Source organism: Aphanomyces astaci, assembly GCF_000520075.1.
Source record: "Aphanomyces astaci strain APO3 unplaced genomic scaffold supercont1.15, whole genome shotgun sequence".
NCBI classification, from domain to species: domain Eukaryota; phylum Oomycota; class Saprolegniomycetes; order Saprolegniales; family Verrucalvaceae; genus Aphanomyces; species Aphanomyces astaci.
In genome coordinates, this window is record NW_009798278.1 from 375,807 (window position 1) to 390,218 (window position 14,412).

The 14,412-nt window shown below is 53.3% G+C and overlaps 4 protein-coding genes across 7 annotated transcripts; 3 read left to right on the forward strand and 1 right to left on the reverse strand.

Moving 5' to 3' along the window:
* The first annotated feature begins 1,298 nt into the window (after positions 1-1,298).
* H257_07321 lies at positions 1,299-3,200 on the forward strand. 2 transcript variants are annotated; one of them, XM_009832797.1, is made up of 7 exons: positions 1,299-1,499; positions 1,548-1,572; positions 1,634-1,710; positions 1,756-1,919; positions 1,971-2,112; positions 2,200-2,365; positions 2,740-3,200. In XM_009832797.1, exons 1-7 carry the CDS (start codon positions 1,332-1,334, stop codon positions 3,063-3,065), a joined length of 1,068 nt encoding a protein of 355 aa, XP_009831099.1. In that variant the 5' UTR covers positions 1,299-1,331; the 3' UTR covers positions 3,066-3,200. The 2 variants fall into 2 exon arrangements, with proteins under 2 accessions (XP_009831099.1, XP_009831098.1); XM_009832796.1 differs by having other exon boundaries at positions 1,756-2,112.
* A 526-nt stretch (positions 3,201-3,726) lies between these two features.
* On the reverse strand, positions 3,727-5,336 carry H257_07322 (hypothetical protein). Its single transcript, XM_009832798.1, has one exon. The coding sequence runs from the start codon at positions 5,239-5,241 to the stop codon at positions 3,796-3,798; it is 1,446 nt and encodes a 481-aa protein (XP_009831100.1). The 5' UTR covers positions 5,242-5,336; the 3' UTR covers positions 3,727-3,795.
* Positions 5,337-6,582: 1,246 nt separating this feature from the next.
* H257_07323 (hypothetical protein) lies at positions 6,583-10,036 on the forward strand (the record flags this gene model as incomplete). 3 transcript variants are annotated; one of them, XM_009832800.1, is made up of 9 exons in its annotated part: positions 6,584-7,343; positions 7,409-7,607; positions 7,672-8,020; positions 8,067-8,550; positions 8,624-8,752; positions 8,811-8,995; positions 9,049-9,589; positions 9,648-9,772; positions 9,837-10,036. In XM_009832800.1, 9 exons carry the CDS (start codon positions 6,584-6,586, stop codon positions 9,882-9,884), a joined length of 2,820 nt encoding a protein of 939 aa, XP_009831102.1. In that variant the 3' UTR covers positions 9,885-10,036. The 3 variants fall into 3 exon arrangements, with proteins under 3 accessions (XP_009831101.1, XP_009831102.1, XP_009831103.1); XM_009832799.1 differs by having other exon boundaries at positions 6,583-7,343; positions 9,648-10,036; XM_009832801.1 differs by lacking the exons at positions 9,648-9,772; positions 9,837-10,036 and having other exon boundaries at positions 9,049-9,637.
* An 87-nt stretch (positions 10,037-10,123) lies between these two features.
* On the forward strand, positions 10,124-13,957 carry H257_07324 (hypothetical protein). Its single transcript, XM_009832802.1, has 2 exons — positions 10,124-10,770; positions 10,818-13,957. The coding sequence occupies exons 1-2, from the start codon at positions 10,194-10,196 to the stop codon at positions 13,790-13,792; spliced, it is 3,552 nt and encodes a 1,183-aa protein (XP_009831104.1). The 5' UTR covers positions 10,124-10,193; the 3' UTR covers positions 13,793-13,957.
* Positions 13,958-14,412: the final 455 nt, after the last annotated feature.

Sequence of the window (14,412 nt, forward strand, 5' to 3'; positions counted from 1 at the left end):
CCTCTGCCCCCGCCACCCCCGAGCCTACCACCACCACTGCCCCCGTCACCCCCGAGCCAACCACCACCACTTCGACCACCGCCACTCCGTCGCCTAGTCGCGACTTGTGCTAAATCCTCAAGAGCAATAATGATAACTGTAGTGACTTTTTTATCGACATGTTCGCTCTCCCATGTCAATCAATCATAGCCAAAATTATAGCAAAGCTAGTCCTAACGTTAGGGCATCTCCACCGCGCGACAACCGTACCTGTCAAAATTATAAATTTATGATCTGTGTACACACAAATCATCTACCGTCGAGTTGACCGCATAGGAGTCGATACCAAACTTACATGTTAAGTTTGGTGCTATATATATACTAGTATATTGATATTGTCGTTTTGAAACCCATAATTAATTGTATGAGTTCTCAAGAACAATACTGTATACTAGTAATACTGTATTCACACTATGTTATTGCTACAATACTTCAGTATACTAATTAATACAATTTTGAGTATCCCTGACCTTCTGTAGATAGGAATCCCTTTCCATCGACTAAAAGTACAAATTATATTAACGTTATTGTGGATTCGATACGAATCTCCAGACCCCCCATCGAATCGAATCTCGCCGCCGAATCGAATCACGAATCGACGCTATTGGCTACTCCAATTTTGAGTGATTTGATTGGCTCTTAAAGATACTCAACCAATCAGAACTCCAGCGTGATTCAATATTGATTAGACAAACCACGCGAATGTTGGAAGTTTATAGATATTAATACTACCTCCGGCCGGAAATTAACCAGACATTTGGTGAAAATTGATAAAATTGGTGTTTTGTTTGATGGTGTTATCTGTTTTTGCCCTAAGTATGCTTGTTGTATAATACATATTAGTATGGCCAGTTTCCCTGTGGAATATAATACCTTAAAGATGAATACCCTAATGGATAAATACGTTCTACTCTATGAGTGTTGGTGGCTTACATGCATTCCACCCGCATCAACCAATAGTCAGCAACAATTTAAACTATATTTTGTACAGAATACAAATTACTGCAGGTGTATAATATAATTAGTATCAAATCGTGACAGATATCCGGATACATGTTATTGGTCTCTATAACATAATTTATTCCGGTAAATTCTGAAAAAACCTCCAAGAATAAAATGGCTGGTTTATTTCCAGTAGTACTATCGTTATTATACAGTAAGTTAGTACAAAGTAATGCTAAATTGGTTAAATTATCGTACTGTTAAACTGGTTTGTTACGTTAAACCGCTGACGCAAAATATCTCCATACAAACATTCAGTTCGGGCCGATCGGCATCACGAAGATCGCTTGATGTCTCTGCGTTCGTTCCTATGGAGTGGACTGCTATGTTTCCTTGTGATGAAAGTGGATGCTAAGCGAGGATGCGCAATGACACAAGACTGCCTCAACCCCAACAACACACCTGACTTCAATGAGTGCATTCCCAAAGCTCTCGAACATGTCGCTCCACCACAGCCGGTACGTCGTCATCGTCGCGTAGCAAAGATACCACAGTCCAATGTGTAGATGTCTGGCACAGGATGGGCCAACGGTATGTAACAGCTGTTCACGCCGCGCACACAAGCTCAAGTATATATCTCTTGGCGTTGTAGTGACTGGCGGCGGGACATGCGTGTCGGATGCAGACTGCCACAAGGGGACTTGTGTCGACAGCACATGCCATTGCAAGGTAGTAACGCTACGTCCGTGGACCATTCCCTCAACATTTCATTAGGTCGATGGCGTCACGGCCGGAGCGCACTGCGACGACTTTGCCATCCAGTGTCCAGAGTACAAGGCTGACGCGTGTTGCTCATGGCAGCAGAATCGAGCGCTAGCTGCGAATTTCAAGCTGATTTCGAGTGTCTTTGGAACAGCCGGCGGCGGCTGCGATGCCTGGTACGTGACCTCGATCGTCGTCGCCTGGCCCTTTCTACATGCGATGTCTAGTGCGGCCAACATCATGCAACTCTGGTGCGGCCTGGTGTGTTCGCCATCCCAAGCTGACTTTATGGACATGCACTTGCCATATCCAAGTAACTCGTTCCGCCAAGACCCCATGACAGGCGTCGACCATGTCAAAGTGCTCGAGGTCGGTACCACACTATTTGAACAACGTGGTCGGTACCACACTATTTGAAAAAAGTACTCATTCGAACGAGATCATACATGTACCCAGGTGAACGTCAACCTGTCGACGCCGTTCACGTGTGGGTTGTTCGACTCGTGCAAGAGCACGCCACTGGTGTCAGTGACCGATGCGCTCAAATCATCCGTGGGATTCCTCAGCTACCAGGCGCAGACGGGCAGCATCGGCCACGGCCAGTACATGTACCTTCGCTTTGGTATGATTGTCCTTTTACCCAAAATTTGGTTGACTTTTGTGCGGATTCTTTGCCAAATATAACGATCGATCATCTTTGTCCTGGCTTTTGTATGTAATAATTGTCCAGTGTCACACTAATTGCATTCACACACTCATTCGGTGTTGAATTGATCGAGAGTGGATGATGATTTGATTGGCCAGTTGATTCTTGTTCTGGGTTTTGATTGGTCGTATATCGATTGTCTGTCGATTTGGTTATTCTACTCATTCGATTTTGAGCGCCCAAACACTCGAATTTCGAATCGACTTGACAATATATTATTGTTCCTTGATATATTCATCATTCTTATGTATGGGATCTATGGCCCACGATGAGCTGCTGCTGCTGTATAGGCCGCAACGACACTTCGTACTTCCACCACGCGAACCTCCAGTGCGACAACTACACTCAGGTGCGAGAACCCACGGTGCTGGCAGCCCTGCCCCTCCAAGCCCAACTCCTGTCCACAATTGCGGACGCCGCCGCGCCGGCGCAGTGCCCTTGCTCGTCCTGCAGACCCACATGCAGCAACGCACCGTCCAACTCGTCTACGCACATCACCTTCGTGTCCAACCCGATTTCGATCTGGGACGGATTCAATGTCACCCTCGTAGCTGGTGTGTACTCTGGCATTGCTGTATTCGCAGCCGCGTTGTATTGGCTCTATCGACACCGTTAAGCACGTGGTGGCAGCAGCCCTAGCGGAAAGTTTGGTTGAATATGCATTATTACCAAGCTAGCGTTACTGTATTCAATTTATTTACGTGAAGGAGAGAATACATACAAAAATAATACTATATGTATGATACTAGAATGCTCTCTTTCATAGGATTAACTGTAAACCAAGGGACAAGTGTGGTAGGGCTAGTTAGTTTTGTTTCGAAGAACTGTGTGGATAGTCGAAGTGTGAGTAAGTAAATAAACAAGGCTCACGTGGTTAAGGGTTGCGTCTATTTCAAAAAAATAAAAATATATATTGCATTTTCTCGCAAAATATAATTAACCAAACTGCCATTTTCAAAATGGAGGGTAAATGGTCCATTTGTTTGTAATATGGCGTTTTGGGCCTCTTAAATCCCACACGAAATTATTGGATTTGGGTTAAAACTATTTATCCATTTTGATTAGATTTGTTGAATTCGGCCCCAACATTGCGCTTGGTACTGAATATTGTAATATTTCCTGTTGCTAGACGGGCCCTAACAGTTTGTTGGAAATGCAAACTACATAGTTACCATTTGGTTGCACCCATAATAATATGCGTGCGTCGATGAAATATCGCCCGATTGCGTTTCCAGCGAACGCTACTAACTTATTCATATTTTGTGGGGACCATGGGCTCGTTCAAACAACGCGACAAACCATTCGTTGACCGTTTAACTAGGACAAAATAGACATTTCCCTGGTACCTAGCACGAGGGCTTGGTCGTGGTGGGGGAAGGGGTCGAGGGGGAAGGGGTGGCGGACGCAGCCTTGAAGACGTTGATGCGTCCGTATCCGTAGTTGTTGTTAGGGTACTTGCTGTCGTCGAGGCCGCCGCACGTTTGGTTGGTCGGGGTCAACGTCGAAGTTTCAGCGGTTTTGGTAAGTGCAGCGTAGATTTCATCGTACGTGATGGTGGGCTTGGACGAGATCAAGAGCGCGACGGCTCCCACGACATGGGGGGTGGCCATGGAAGTTCCCGACCACGAAGCGTAGCTCGAGTTGCCGGCCGCGGTGGCCGAGCGCACGGACTGACCAGGAGCCGACACGTCAGGCTTCAACACGTTCTTGGGGCCAGGGCCACGGCTGGAAAACCCAGCGAGGGCGTCCGTGGACGTGGTCGCGCCGACGCCGATAACGTTAGGGTAGTCCCCCGGACTCAAGACGGTGCCGCACTTGGGGCCAGAGTTGGCGTTGGCAAACACGGGGATGATTCCCGCCTTGCGCCACGCCGCCACGGGGCCCTTGTAGTACGGCACGTCGGGGATTTCGTTGTCGTCGCCCCACGAGTTGTTGATCACGTGGGGGGCCAGCTCGCACTTGGGGTTCTTCCCTTGGTAGTCGTGAGGGCACAGCATGTATTGCGCACACGCAACCAACACCACTTCGGGGCACGAGCCGTCAGGCAGGCAGCCCTGGCACGCGATCCACTTGGCGTCCGGCGCTACGCCAATGCCGCCGGCACCCACGGATGTGCCCATGGTGTGGGAGCCGTGGCCGTGCCCGTCGACGGGGAATTGGGAGTTGCCCACCGGTTGAAAGAATCCGTTTTCGGAGCGCCAGTTGCCCTTCAACGCTTCGTGCGTGTACAACACACCCGTGTCGATGCCGCCAACGACGACTCCCTTGCCGGTGAAGCCCTTCTCCCAAAGGGAAGGGGCGGCGATCTTGTTCACGCCCCATTCGGTGGCTGCGGGGGCAGACCCTTCGGACGCGGCGGTGTGCGGCGCCACGAGCTTGCCGTTGTACTGGTGGCGGATGGTCTGGACGTTGGCGTCGGTGGCAAGGCGGTCGAGCAAGGCGGGGGTCGCGCCTTCCAAGACCAAAATGTTGGCAACGGCCAACGTCTTGGCCGAGACAATCACCTTCAGTTCGTGGCTGGCTTGGGCGATGATGTCCAACGCGCCGGCTTGTTGGCGGCTGGCGTAGTCGACCAACGTGTCGTAGATCGCTTCAATCTTGGCGCCGCGGGTGGACACGGATTCGATCTTGGCGTCCGCCGCGCTCAACACGTCGTCAGTGATGGGGGCAAATTCGACAACCAAGATCGACGGCACAGACCCGGTGAGTTCAATCTCGCGCGACAATTTCGGCGAGATCTTGGCCGACACGAGGGCGAGGGCCGCGGTGGCAAGGGCGACGCGGGTGAACATGTTGGGCAGGAGGTGGCAAATTCAAGACTAGACGTGTTCTGATGAAGTCTTGTCCTAACCTGGTCCAACATGATCGAATGGGTGCCTCGAGTGTGATTAGGGAGACTGGTCTGGGAGGAGCGAAGACAGGGTTTTCGATGGTTTCCCTCTGGGTTTCGACCACAAGGCCGTGTCAACTGTCTTGTTACTGCACCTCGGCCAAGCACCAATCGGACGACCAAGCAGCCGTGATGTCAGGGCAAACGTCCAAGAGTAATATTACATATAAACATGCCATATAACGGACAAATTTAAATAGATTTCCACAATTTATGGCGTTACGTCATGGTCGAAAGTTCCAAATACTACGTAGTATCCACGAAAAAGTAGCGATTTGAGCAATTTACAGCCACATATTCAACTTGACTGTGAATTACTTGTACTATTAATAGTATAGTACGGTATTGTACATTGATATCGCCAGTGGAGAACCTGGAAGAACGAGGTACACGTTAGGCTTAAGGTTTTACTCGGAACAGGCCCACCTGCGATAGCCCCTCCATGACAGCAGCACCGTGGAACAAGGGGCTCGTTCAGGCATTGGAGACCAATGCTCTACCGATAGATTTAAATCAAAATGGAGAAAGTCGATAGCGCGAGGTAAATAAAGAAAGTAAACGCAACCAATCCGTGGCGCAACTCGCGTGGCTTCCCCGTGGGCTGTGTACTGTAAATGACACTGTCGACTACAGAAAGGTGGAAAGAGTAACTGAGAAAAGTCGTAGTATGTACTGTACATCGATGGATGGGTGCTGGTGGCGGGGATGACTTCCAGAGGTTACTAATTTTGGTAAGTACTATACCATCAGCCGTACAAAAGTCATTGGATTCTCACACAAACTCATTCGAGCATCTCCACCGCGTTTCAGTAAATTCAGCATTCAGCGGGTCATAACATCGACTGGGGACTCAACCACACCAATGTCGGCAGTTACATGTCCGTTTGGTCACCTTGACCATAGTGCGTTTTGCAATTAATTCCACCTTGCGGAAAGTGATCGGGGTGCACGCAGCTAGCCGAGCTAGTCGACGCGGTATACGGTGTAGCTAACTAAGCTAGCCGTCTAGAGTTAATAGTTAGGCGTCGTAGTGCCAGGCCGATATTTCGAAACCCTGTGTCGGTTTCGAAAGGAGTATTATAGGATTATAGAGGTGTATATTTGTGAATACTTCTGTGAGTACAAAATATGAAAAGGCACCCATATTTGAATTGACCAATCAGACTGAATGAAATTTGAATTCCACTGTTTGATTGGATGTACCTGTCGCCTGACAAGTTCGGCGCGACAGTTTGCATCGAGAGATGAGTACCACGCAAACTGCGTCTGCGGCGACCGATGCTCAAGGCGTCAAGGTCTACGTGAGAGTCCGTCCGATGAGCGCAAGTGAAGTGGAGCAAGGATGCGACAGCGCCTTCGCGGCTGAAGCTGCATCGATCACGCTCGGACCCAAGACATATGCGTTCGACGAGGTGTTCAACGCAACCGAGTCTCAAGATCACGTCTTCACACATAGCGCCGCGGGGTTGCTGGATGGATTCTTCGAAGGGTACAACACGACGGTCTTCGCATACGGCCAAACAGGGTCAGGGAAAACGTACACCATGGGCGTAGAGCATGGCGGGGTCATCCCGCATGTCGTGAGCGATGTCTTTTCCCGGGGCAAGAAGCTCGACACGGACAAAATGACGACGGTCGTGCTCAAGATGTCGTACTTGGAGATATTCAACGAAGAAGTTTTCGACCTCCTCGCGTCCACCCCTACGACGAGCCTCGCTGTCCGCGACGACCTGAAGCGCGGGATTATCGTCGCGGGGCTATCCGAGCACGTCGTCCGTTCTACGGACGAAGTGAACCAGCTCCTACTTCAAGGCGCCGGCCGACGAGCGACTGCATCCACGGGCATGAACGACACGAGCAGTCGGTCTCATGCTATCTGTACGCTGTCGATGCATCAGCAGCCAGCCGAAGGCATGGCCAAGTTTTCGAAATTCCATCTCGTCGACTTGGCTGGATCGGAGCGCGCCAAGCGAACACTGGCGACGGGCGATCGTTTCAAAGAAGGTTGCCTACATCTATCCATCCATCAACCATGCTTATGCAAACTGATTGCTCTCTCATGTCGTTAGGAGTGCACATCAACCAAGCGCTGCTGACACTCGGCAAGGTCATCACGGCGCTCAGTGACAAGAAAGCATTTGTGCCGTACCGCGAGTCCAAGCTCACGCGCCTCCTTCAAGACAGTTTGGGCGGCAACAGCAAGACCATCATGATTGCATGTGTGAGCCCCGCCGACTCGAATTATGACGAAACCACCAGCACATTACGGTACGAGGCATTTAGTGCTACCAACCACATGTGACGACGGCGACTCACGGGGTACGTACGACAGGTACGCAGAGCGCACGCGGTGCATCCAAAACAAAGCCGTGATCAACAAGGACCCTGGGGCATGTGAAATCAAGTACCTCCGACAACAAGTGGAGCTGCTGCAGCTGCAATTGCTGCAGGCTAAATCGGGTATTCCCACGATGTGGCAACCTCCGCCGCCACCCGCGATGACGACGACGACTACTGGCAGCATTACCAGTTCGTTGAACACGTCAGTGTCTTGTACGTCCAAAGCAGACTTCACGCAAGACGAAGGGTTGCTGTTGCTACCGCAAGAAGCCAAAGATCATCAGAAGAAATGCATGGCGCAACATCCACACGACGGGGCGGTCAATGCCGCCGACCTCGCGGTACGCCATCGTGTTCAATATGTGTTGTCGTCTGATGTGGAGGTAGAACATGGAGCGAGTGATCGAAGAGAAGGAAGCGCTGATGCATATGTTGAACTCGGTGGACGAGAGCCAAATTGGCGCCGAGCTGGAAGCGCTGATCAAGCAGTACGAAGCCAAGATCCAGTTGCTCCAAACACCGACGAAAACGTCGCAGTTGGCGGTCGCGACGGCCGCCCAGACCGAAGTCCGCCGGCTCCAACGACTGCATCAGCAGGGCCAGCTCAAGATTTCGTCGCTTCAGGTCGAGCTCACGAGCATGAAGCAGATGAAAGCGTCGCTCCAGCGCAAGCTCAAGATGGAGGTGGGCAACGCCCAGAAAGAACACCGGCGGCAGTCGCTCGCGATCCTGCAGCTGCAGCGCAAACACACCAAGAAACAAATGGAGATCCACAAGCTGAGCCATCTCCACGCACAGCAAAACACGATGCTCAAGCGCAAGACTGAAGAGCTGGCAAAATTGCAATCGTCCAACAAGCGGGTCAAGCCAAGTACGGCGATCATCTCTCTTTCTACTGACATACTTCGAAGTACATGATCTGGAACTATATGGGAACGTGGTAGATGAACAACCTGCCGCCATGACGACGGACGCCGCGGCGCAGTTGGTGGACGACGAGGTCGAGGTTGAGATGACCCTGCTTGGAGCCAAGGCAGCCATCAAGGTCGAAATCGAGGAGCGTGCGGCGTTGGGTATGTTGTTGTCGTCGTAGTTTGAACTGGAATATTGAGTGGTTTGGGGCGACTGTAGCGAAAACGATGCGACGGACGCCGCCGGGGGGCGAGGCCAAGCTCAAGATAGAGCAACAGCTAGCCGACAAGAACGCAGACATTCGAAAGCTGCAGCAAAAGCTGGATGTGGTCGAAAGACATCATCGAAGTGGTACGAGCCGATTGTGTCCTGCGTCGGTGGGATCATGCCACAAAGTGATTCAGGTACAAGAGAGATGGATGGATAGTGGCGTTGAATGACGATGATGATATTGCAGGCGTTGTTGGCCACAGCCGTGACAGCAAAGGCGCGCTGCTTGGACTTGGTGGACGTGGACAAGCAACTCGGGCACGTGGAAGAGCAACTTGCACAGACACAAGCGCAATGTGCCGAGTTGGCCGCCCAAGTCGCGCGATTACAAGTGGAACTGCAGTCTCGACCGGCCAAGAAAGTTCGGCCCAAGCCAAAAGCAACGACGGACATTGTCGACGAGATGCCGAGTGAGAGTGAAGATGACGACGAGTACGACGACGATTCAGACTACACGGAAGATGGCGGGCGGAGTCGCCGAGGGCGGAGCAGCGCCCGCAAAGACAGAGCCAAACCAAGCGCGACCGTCACCCCAGGCGACAATGACTCTGCCGACTGCTGCCAGTGCAATGGCAAATGCGCGACCAAGAACTGCGCGTGTCGAGCGCGTTCCGGTCGATGCGGAGACAAGTGCAGCTGCAAAGCGCACAAGTGTGGAAACCGACAGGTCGACAACGACAGCATCCTGCAAGAGCTGTGCGGTCCAAACCAAGTGATCTCGGTTCTAGGTATGTCAAGTAGGGTCCATCGTAGTACTGTACTGTAGGGGCGTCATGTGTCTGGTAGAGTTTGCGTCACCCATGCCGAAAGTGCCGCTGCCGCCGATGACGACTCAGTATGAAACCGCCGAACTGGACAAAGAGAACAAGCATCATGGAGTGCATGTGTTGGTGACTCCGCCCCCGCCCATGGTACATAATACTTCCAACCAACCCACCCACCAGTCGAAGAAAGGACTAACGAGACGCTTACAAGCATCATCATCATCGGCATCTCACGGCGCAGCAGTCGTCCCCAATATGAAGAAGCTGTACGACCCACGTCCTTCGGATGTGCCCGCGTCGTCGTCGTCCCTCACTGCAAGGCTCAAGATGTTGTAAAAGTGCGTGGATTCCAAGAAGTGAAATGATGGACCATCATTTATTATATGAATAGTATATTAAAATTCATTGCCATTTATACTATTATTTTGCCGACGAATAAAAATACATCGAATCTGTCGTAAATATATATGATATGTAAAGGTAAGGGTTGGTGTACGGTGGTGGTTTATTTTATTAAAAACACATCACTCGCAGAACCAGCGGCAGCGATCGCTTCCTTTCACACGGAATGAGCTACGACCACAGCCTCATCAACGGCGGCTACGGACCTGTCCATGAAGGCGGTGGCCTCGTAGAGACGGTGGACGATGAATTTGATGGATACGACGACAATGATACCGTAAGTTCCTCCGCGATCATCCTGCTTCCCCAGACGCAGGCGGCGACCACTACTACGGCGTCGACACAGCACTCGTCGTGGAACTATGTCGCCGAGCCGCAGCTGTTCCGCGGGTTGAGTAACCAAGGGGCGACGTGCTACATGAACTCCCTGCTTCAGTCGTTGTACATGACACCTGAATTCCGCCATCGACTGTACCAATCCGAGACCGCTCGCGACCACGGCGACACGGCGGACTTGGAGACGAACATCCCATTCCAGCTCCAAAAGCTGTTTGCCCACCTCCAGCTGAACAAGGACCGCAAGGCCATCGACACGAAGGCATTGACGAAGAGCTTTGGGTGGAATTCCTCGGATGTGTTCCAGCAACACGACGTCCAAGAGCTGTGCCGCGTGCTATTTGACGCGCTGGAAGAATCGCTCAAGGGCACCCCCACGGAGCACTTGGTGAACGATCTGTACCAAGGTAGACACCATCTCGTCTTGTGTGTTCATAGTTCAATGCTTGGGCAGGTCAATTGAAGGACTACGTGCAATGCGCAAACTGCGGCAACGAAAGCAGTCGCGTCGACAACTTTCTCGACTTGAGTCTGGTGATTCGGCCATTTGGGTCGTCGACGGAGATGATGAAGAGCGTCGAAGAAGCGATCGAGTACTTTTTGAAGCCGGAGATGCTGTCGGGGGAGAACCAGTGGGACTGCGCGCGCTGTGGGACCAAGCAAGACGCGATCAAAGGGCTCAAGTTCTCCAAGCTCCCGTACATGCTAGCCCTACAGCTCAAGCGTTTCGACTTTGATTACACGACGTTCAACCGGATCAAGCTCAACAACCAAGTGCGCTTCCCCAAGTACCTCAACATGAACACATATGTGCACGACACCACACAGACATCAACAACCACGACGACATCGGGCGGCGGCGCCGTCGCGCGAAAGATGTCCCTCGAACGCCAAGAGCTCAACGACAAGCACGACGACATGTCTCCAAGATCTGTCGGCGGCGATTCGGCCTCCTCTTCCTCGTTGTCGCCCCCAACAACATCCCCCCCCCTGGACGACGACGACGACGACACGTGGCATGCCGCGTACAACGTGGACGCGGTGCTCGAAGCCAGCGGGCCGTACGTGTACGAGCTGTTTTCGGTGCTGATCCACTCGGGCAGTGCGATGGGGGGCCACTACTACGCGTACATCAAGTCGTTTGAGGATGGCCAGTGGTACAACTTTAACGACTCAACAGTGACCAAGATCACGGACGCCGAGGTGCAGACGGCGTGGGGGCCGACGTCGCACCAGGCGTCGACGTACGGGGGGTACCGGTCGTCGGGCAGCACATGCGCGTACATGTTGATGTATCGGCTCGTGGATCGGTCGCGCAACGAGGCGGCGATTGCAGACTCGCAAGTGCCGTCGTTTTTGAAGGACTTGATCGTGTCGGACGAGTCGAAGCGGCTGGAGAAGGAAAAGGAGCGCGAAGAAAAGGCGCGGCTGATCCAGCTCAAAGTGTTTGCGGACGATGCGACAACGTTCAAGACGATGCACATCTCGAAACTGACGCCGCTGTCGGCTGTGACAGAGAAGGCTTGCGTTCTGTTTGACCACATCACATATGACCCCGCCCTGGTCCGGCTGCGTAGCTACAGCGAGTACACCAAGATGCCACAGGACACATACACGGGTCGAGAGCATTGTAGTCTTATGCAGCTGCAGCTGTACGCGCACAGCAGCCTCTTCCTCGAAGTCCGATCGTCCATTGATCAGCCGTGGGTCGAGTACGATGGCACGGCGCTCCAGCTCGTGGTGCGCAAGTATGAGCCGCTGCCGAGTCCCCATTTCACGAACCCGCCGTTCAACCTGCAGATCTCAGACCGCGCGACGGTGGAAGACCTCGTGGACGTGCTGAGCGCCAAGTTTGAGCTGCCGCGGGCACAGTGTCGGGTACTACACATGAGTGCGAACGGGTACTGGAGCATCCAGACGAGTATCCTCAACCCTGCGGATGAACCAGAGTACATGCAGCGGTCGCTTCAAATGGACATTCGTCTGCGACACGGTAGCGAAGTGTACGTGGAGGCGTGTCCGAGCTTGGACACGTGGAGCGACGCCAAGGATTTGTTTGAGACCCAGGCGCATATGATTACGATCCAGGTCAAGTGCAAGGACAAGGCCATGGCGAGTCGGGTGGTGCAAAGTGGTGATGGCGGGGGGACCGCCGAGGATGGCGGCGGCGTGACGTGGCGGTTTGTGGTGGACCGCCGCGACGCCCTCCAAGTGCTAAAGGACAAACTGGTGGCGTTTCTAGACATGCCTCCTGATACGTTCAAGCTGTGCCGCGGGTCGTCGGACAAGGCGCAGGAACTCAAGGCGCTCGATGTTTCGTTCAAGAACTTGACGCTCATGGACAACTCGACGCTGTTTGTCGCGCCCGGGCGGCCGCTGCACGTGAACGAGTTTCACGTGCAGATTCAATGGTATCAGCCCAAGGCGCAAAAGGAAGAAGAAGGAGATGACGTGGCGCGCCGGTTGTTTCTGGACGACTTGGCCAAGGCGGGCGACATGTCGTGGCTCATGACGTTGATTGTGTCGGGGGAGATGCTCGTGGACGACGTGCGCGCGTCGGTGGCGGCGGCGTTGGCGAGCCGCGGCATCGACGCGCCCGCCATCCGCCTTCGCGACTACGCCAACAAGCGCATGAACACGGTGCTCATGGACGGACTCAAGCTGCAGCAAGCGTCCCAGCTCACTTTGTACGAGAACCGCGAGTTCGTGGCCCAGATCCTCCACGAACCAGAGCACCTGCCCCGCGACCACATGCTGTACAACATATCTGTGTTTGATCGCGCGACCTTGACCTTTGGGCCGAGCCATGAGATTGTGTTTGGGTACCGCCATGACATCACGGAGCGGCACTGGATCGACGTGCTCGCGGCGGCCACGGCGGCGGCCACGGGACTCCCGGAAGCCACGATGCAGTTTGCCAAACCGTTCCAGACCCAGGAAGTAAGTGTCCTGGATGTGGAGGACTTCACATGGACGGACAAGGACAACGCCCGCCGCCACGCCAACCCGCACACGCTCGGACTGTACGGCGACCGCCTCCTCGTGTCGGATCGCGCGATTCCGCTCAAGGAACTGACGGCCGACGAGCGCGCCGAGCTGTCGGCGGTCCTTGATAAGGCAACGTCGACCAACGTCGAGACGCTGTACCACTCAAACCAGCCGACGTATGGCCCGCCCGCCATGCCCGGGTACGCGTCTTCTTACAAGTATGCCAAGCCCAAGGAAGCGGCGCTTGTGATTCGGACGAAACCCCCCCCGTCCAAGAATGCTGCTACGACCAGTGTCGGAAATGGAGGGAGGGACAGCGGCGGCGGCGTGCCCGTGTCGCCGGGAGTGCACACGGACGATGATGACGATGACGACGACGACGCCGACTCGAAGGAGTTTGAGCGAGCTGGAGGCGCGGTGCTGTTTGACGATCTGCATTAAGCAAAGACTACACCATATGTAAAGTGTGTCCTCGTGAGAAGATCATGGACGGTCAGGTCGTCGGTGGTTCACACAACACTACATAGGAAGAGAACGACTCGATTACGCGGATGAAACAACATCATTCGGTTTGTTGGCTCGTTAAAGCATGTTTAATGGGCGAGGCCCTTGGCGGCAGCAGCCGCGACTTCCTTGCAGTGGTAGTCGAAGATGTTGCAGTCCGAGTATTGCCACGGGTAAGGCTTGTTGCGGATCTTGTTGTGCGAGTACACGGGGGCATCGTGGTGGTCGGCATGTTCGTGGCTGAAGTGGGCCGCGAAGCTGATGACGGTGAACACACCCGTGAACGCAATCGCGCCTTGCGAGATGCGCGTCCACAATTGCATTTGTTGGAGAGCTTCGGCTTCCGAACCGTGGGCGGACATGTGGCGCACTTGGGTGGTGCGGGCCACAGCGCGGGACAAGGACTTGGTCAAGATCGCAGACTACATACAGACACGAATGCGCAGGATGAGCATCTAGCTTCATGGACAGAGTTAGCGGCAACACGGTCACCCACCATTATCGGCTCGTGCTTTTCTGAACTGACTGGTCCTCGCATTGGGGAGGAAACAGTTCTA

Excerpts from the sequence above, each read along its gene's own strand:
- H257_07321 (XM_009832796.1), top strand. The coding sequence starts at position 1,332 with ATGTCTCTGCGTTCGTTCCTATGGAGTGGACTGCTATGTTTCCTTGTG. Across the intron at positions 1,500-1,547 it reads ATGTCGCTCCACCACAGCCG|ATGTCTGGCACAGGATGGGC; the intron begins GTACGTCGTCAT and ends TCCAATGTGTAG. Across the intron at positions 2,366-2,739 it reads GTACATGTACCTTCGCTTTG|GCCGCAACGACACTTCGTAC; the intron begins GTATGATTGTCC and ends GCTGCTGTATAG.
- H257_07322 (XM_009832798.1), bottom strand. The coding sequence starts at position 5,241 with ATGTTCACCCGCGTCGCCCTTGCCACCGCGGCCCTCGCCCTCGTGTCG.
- H257_07324 (XM_009832802.1), top strand. The coding sequence starts at position 10,194 with ATGAGCTACGACCACAGCCTCATCAACGGCGGCTACGGACCTGTCCAT. Across the intron at positions 10,771-10,817 it reads GGTGAACGATCTGTACCAAG|GTCAATTGAAGGACTACGTG; the intron begins GTAGACACCATC and ends ATGCTTGGGCAG.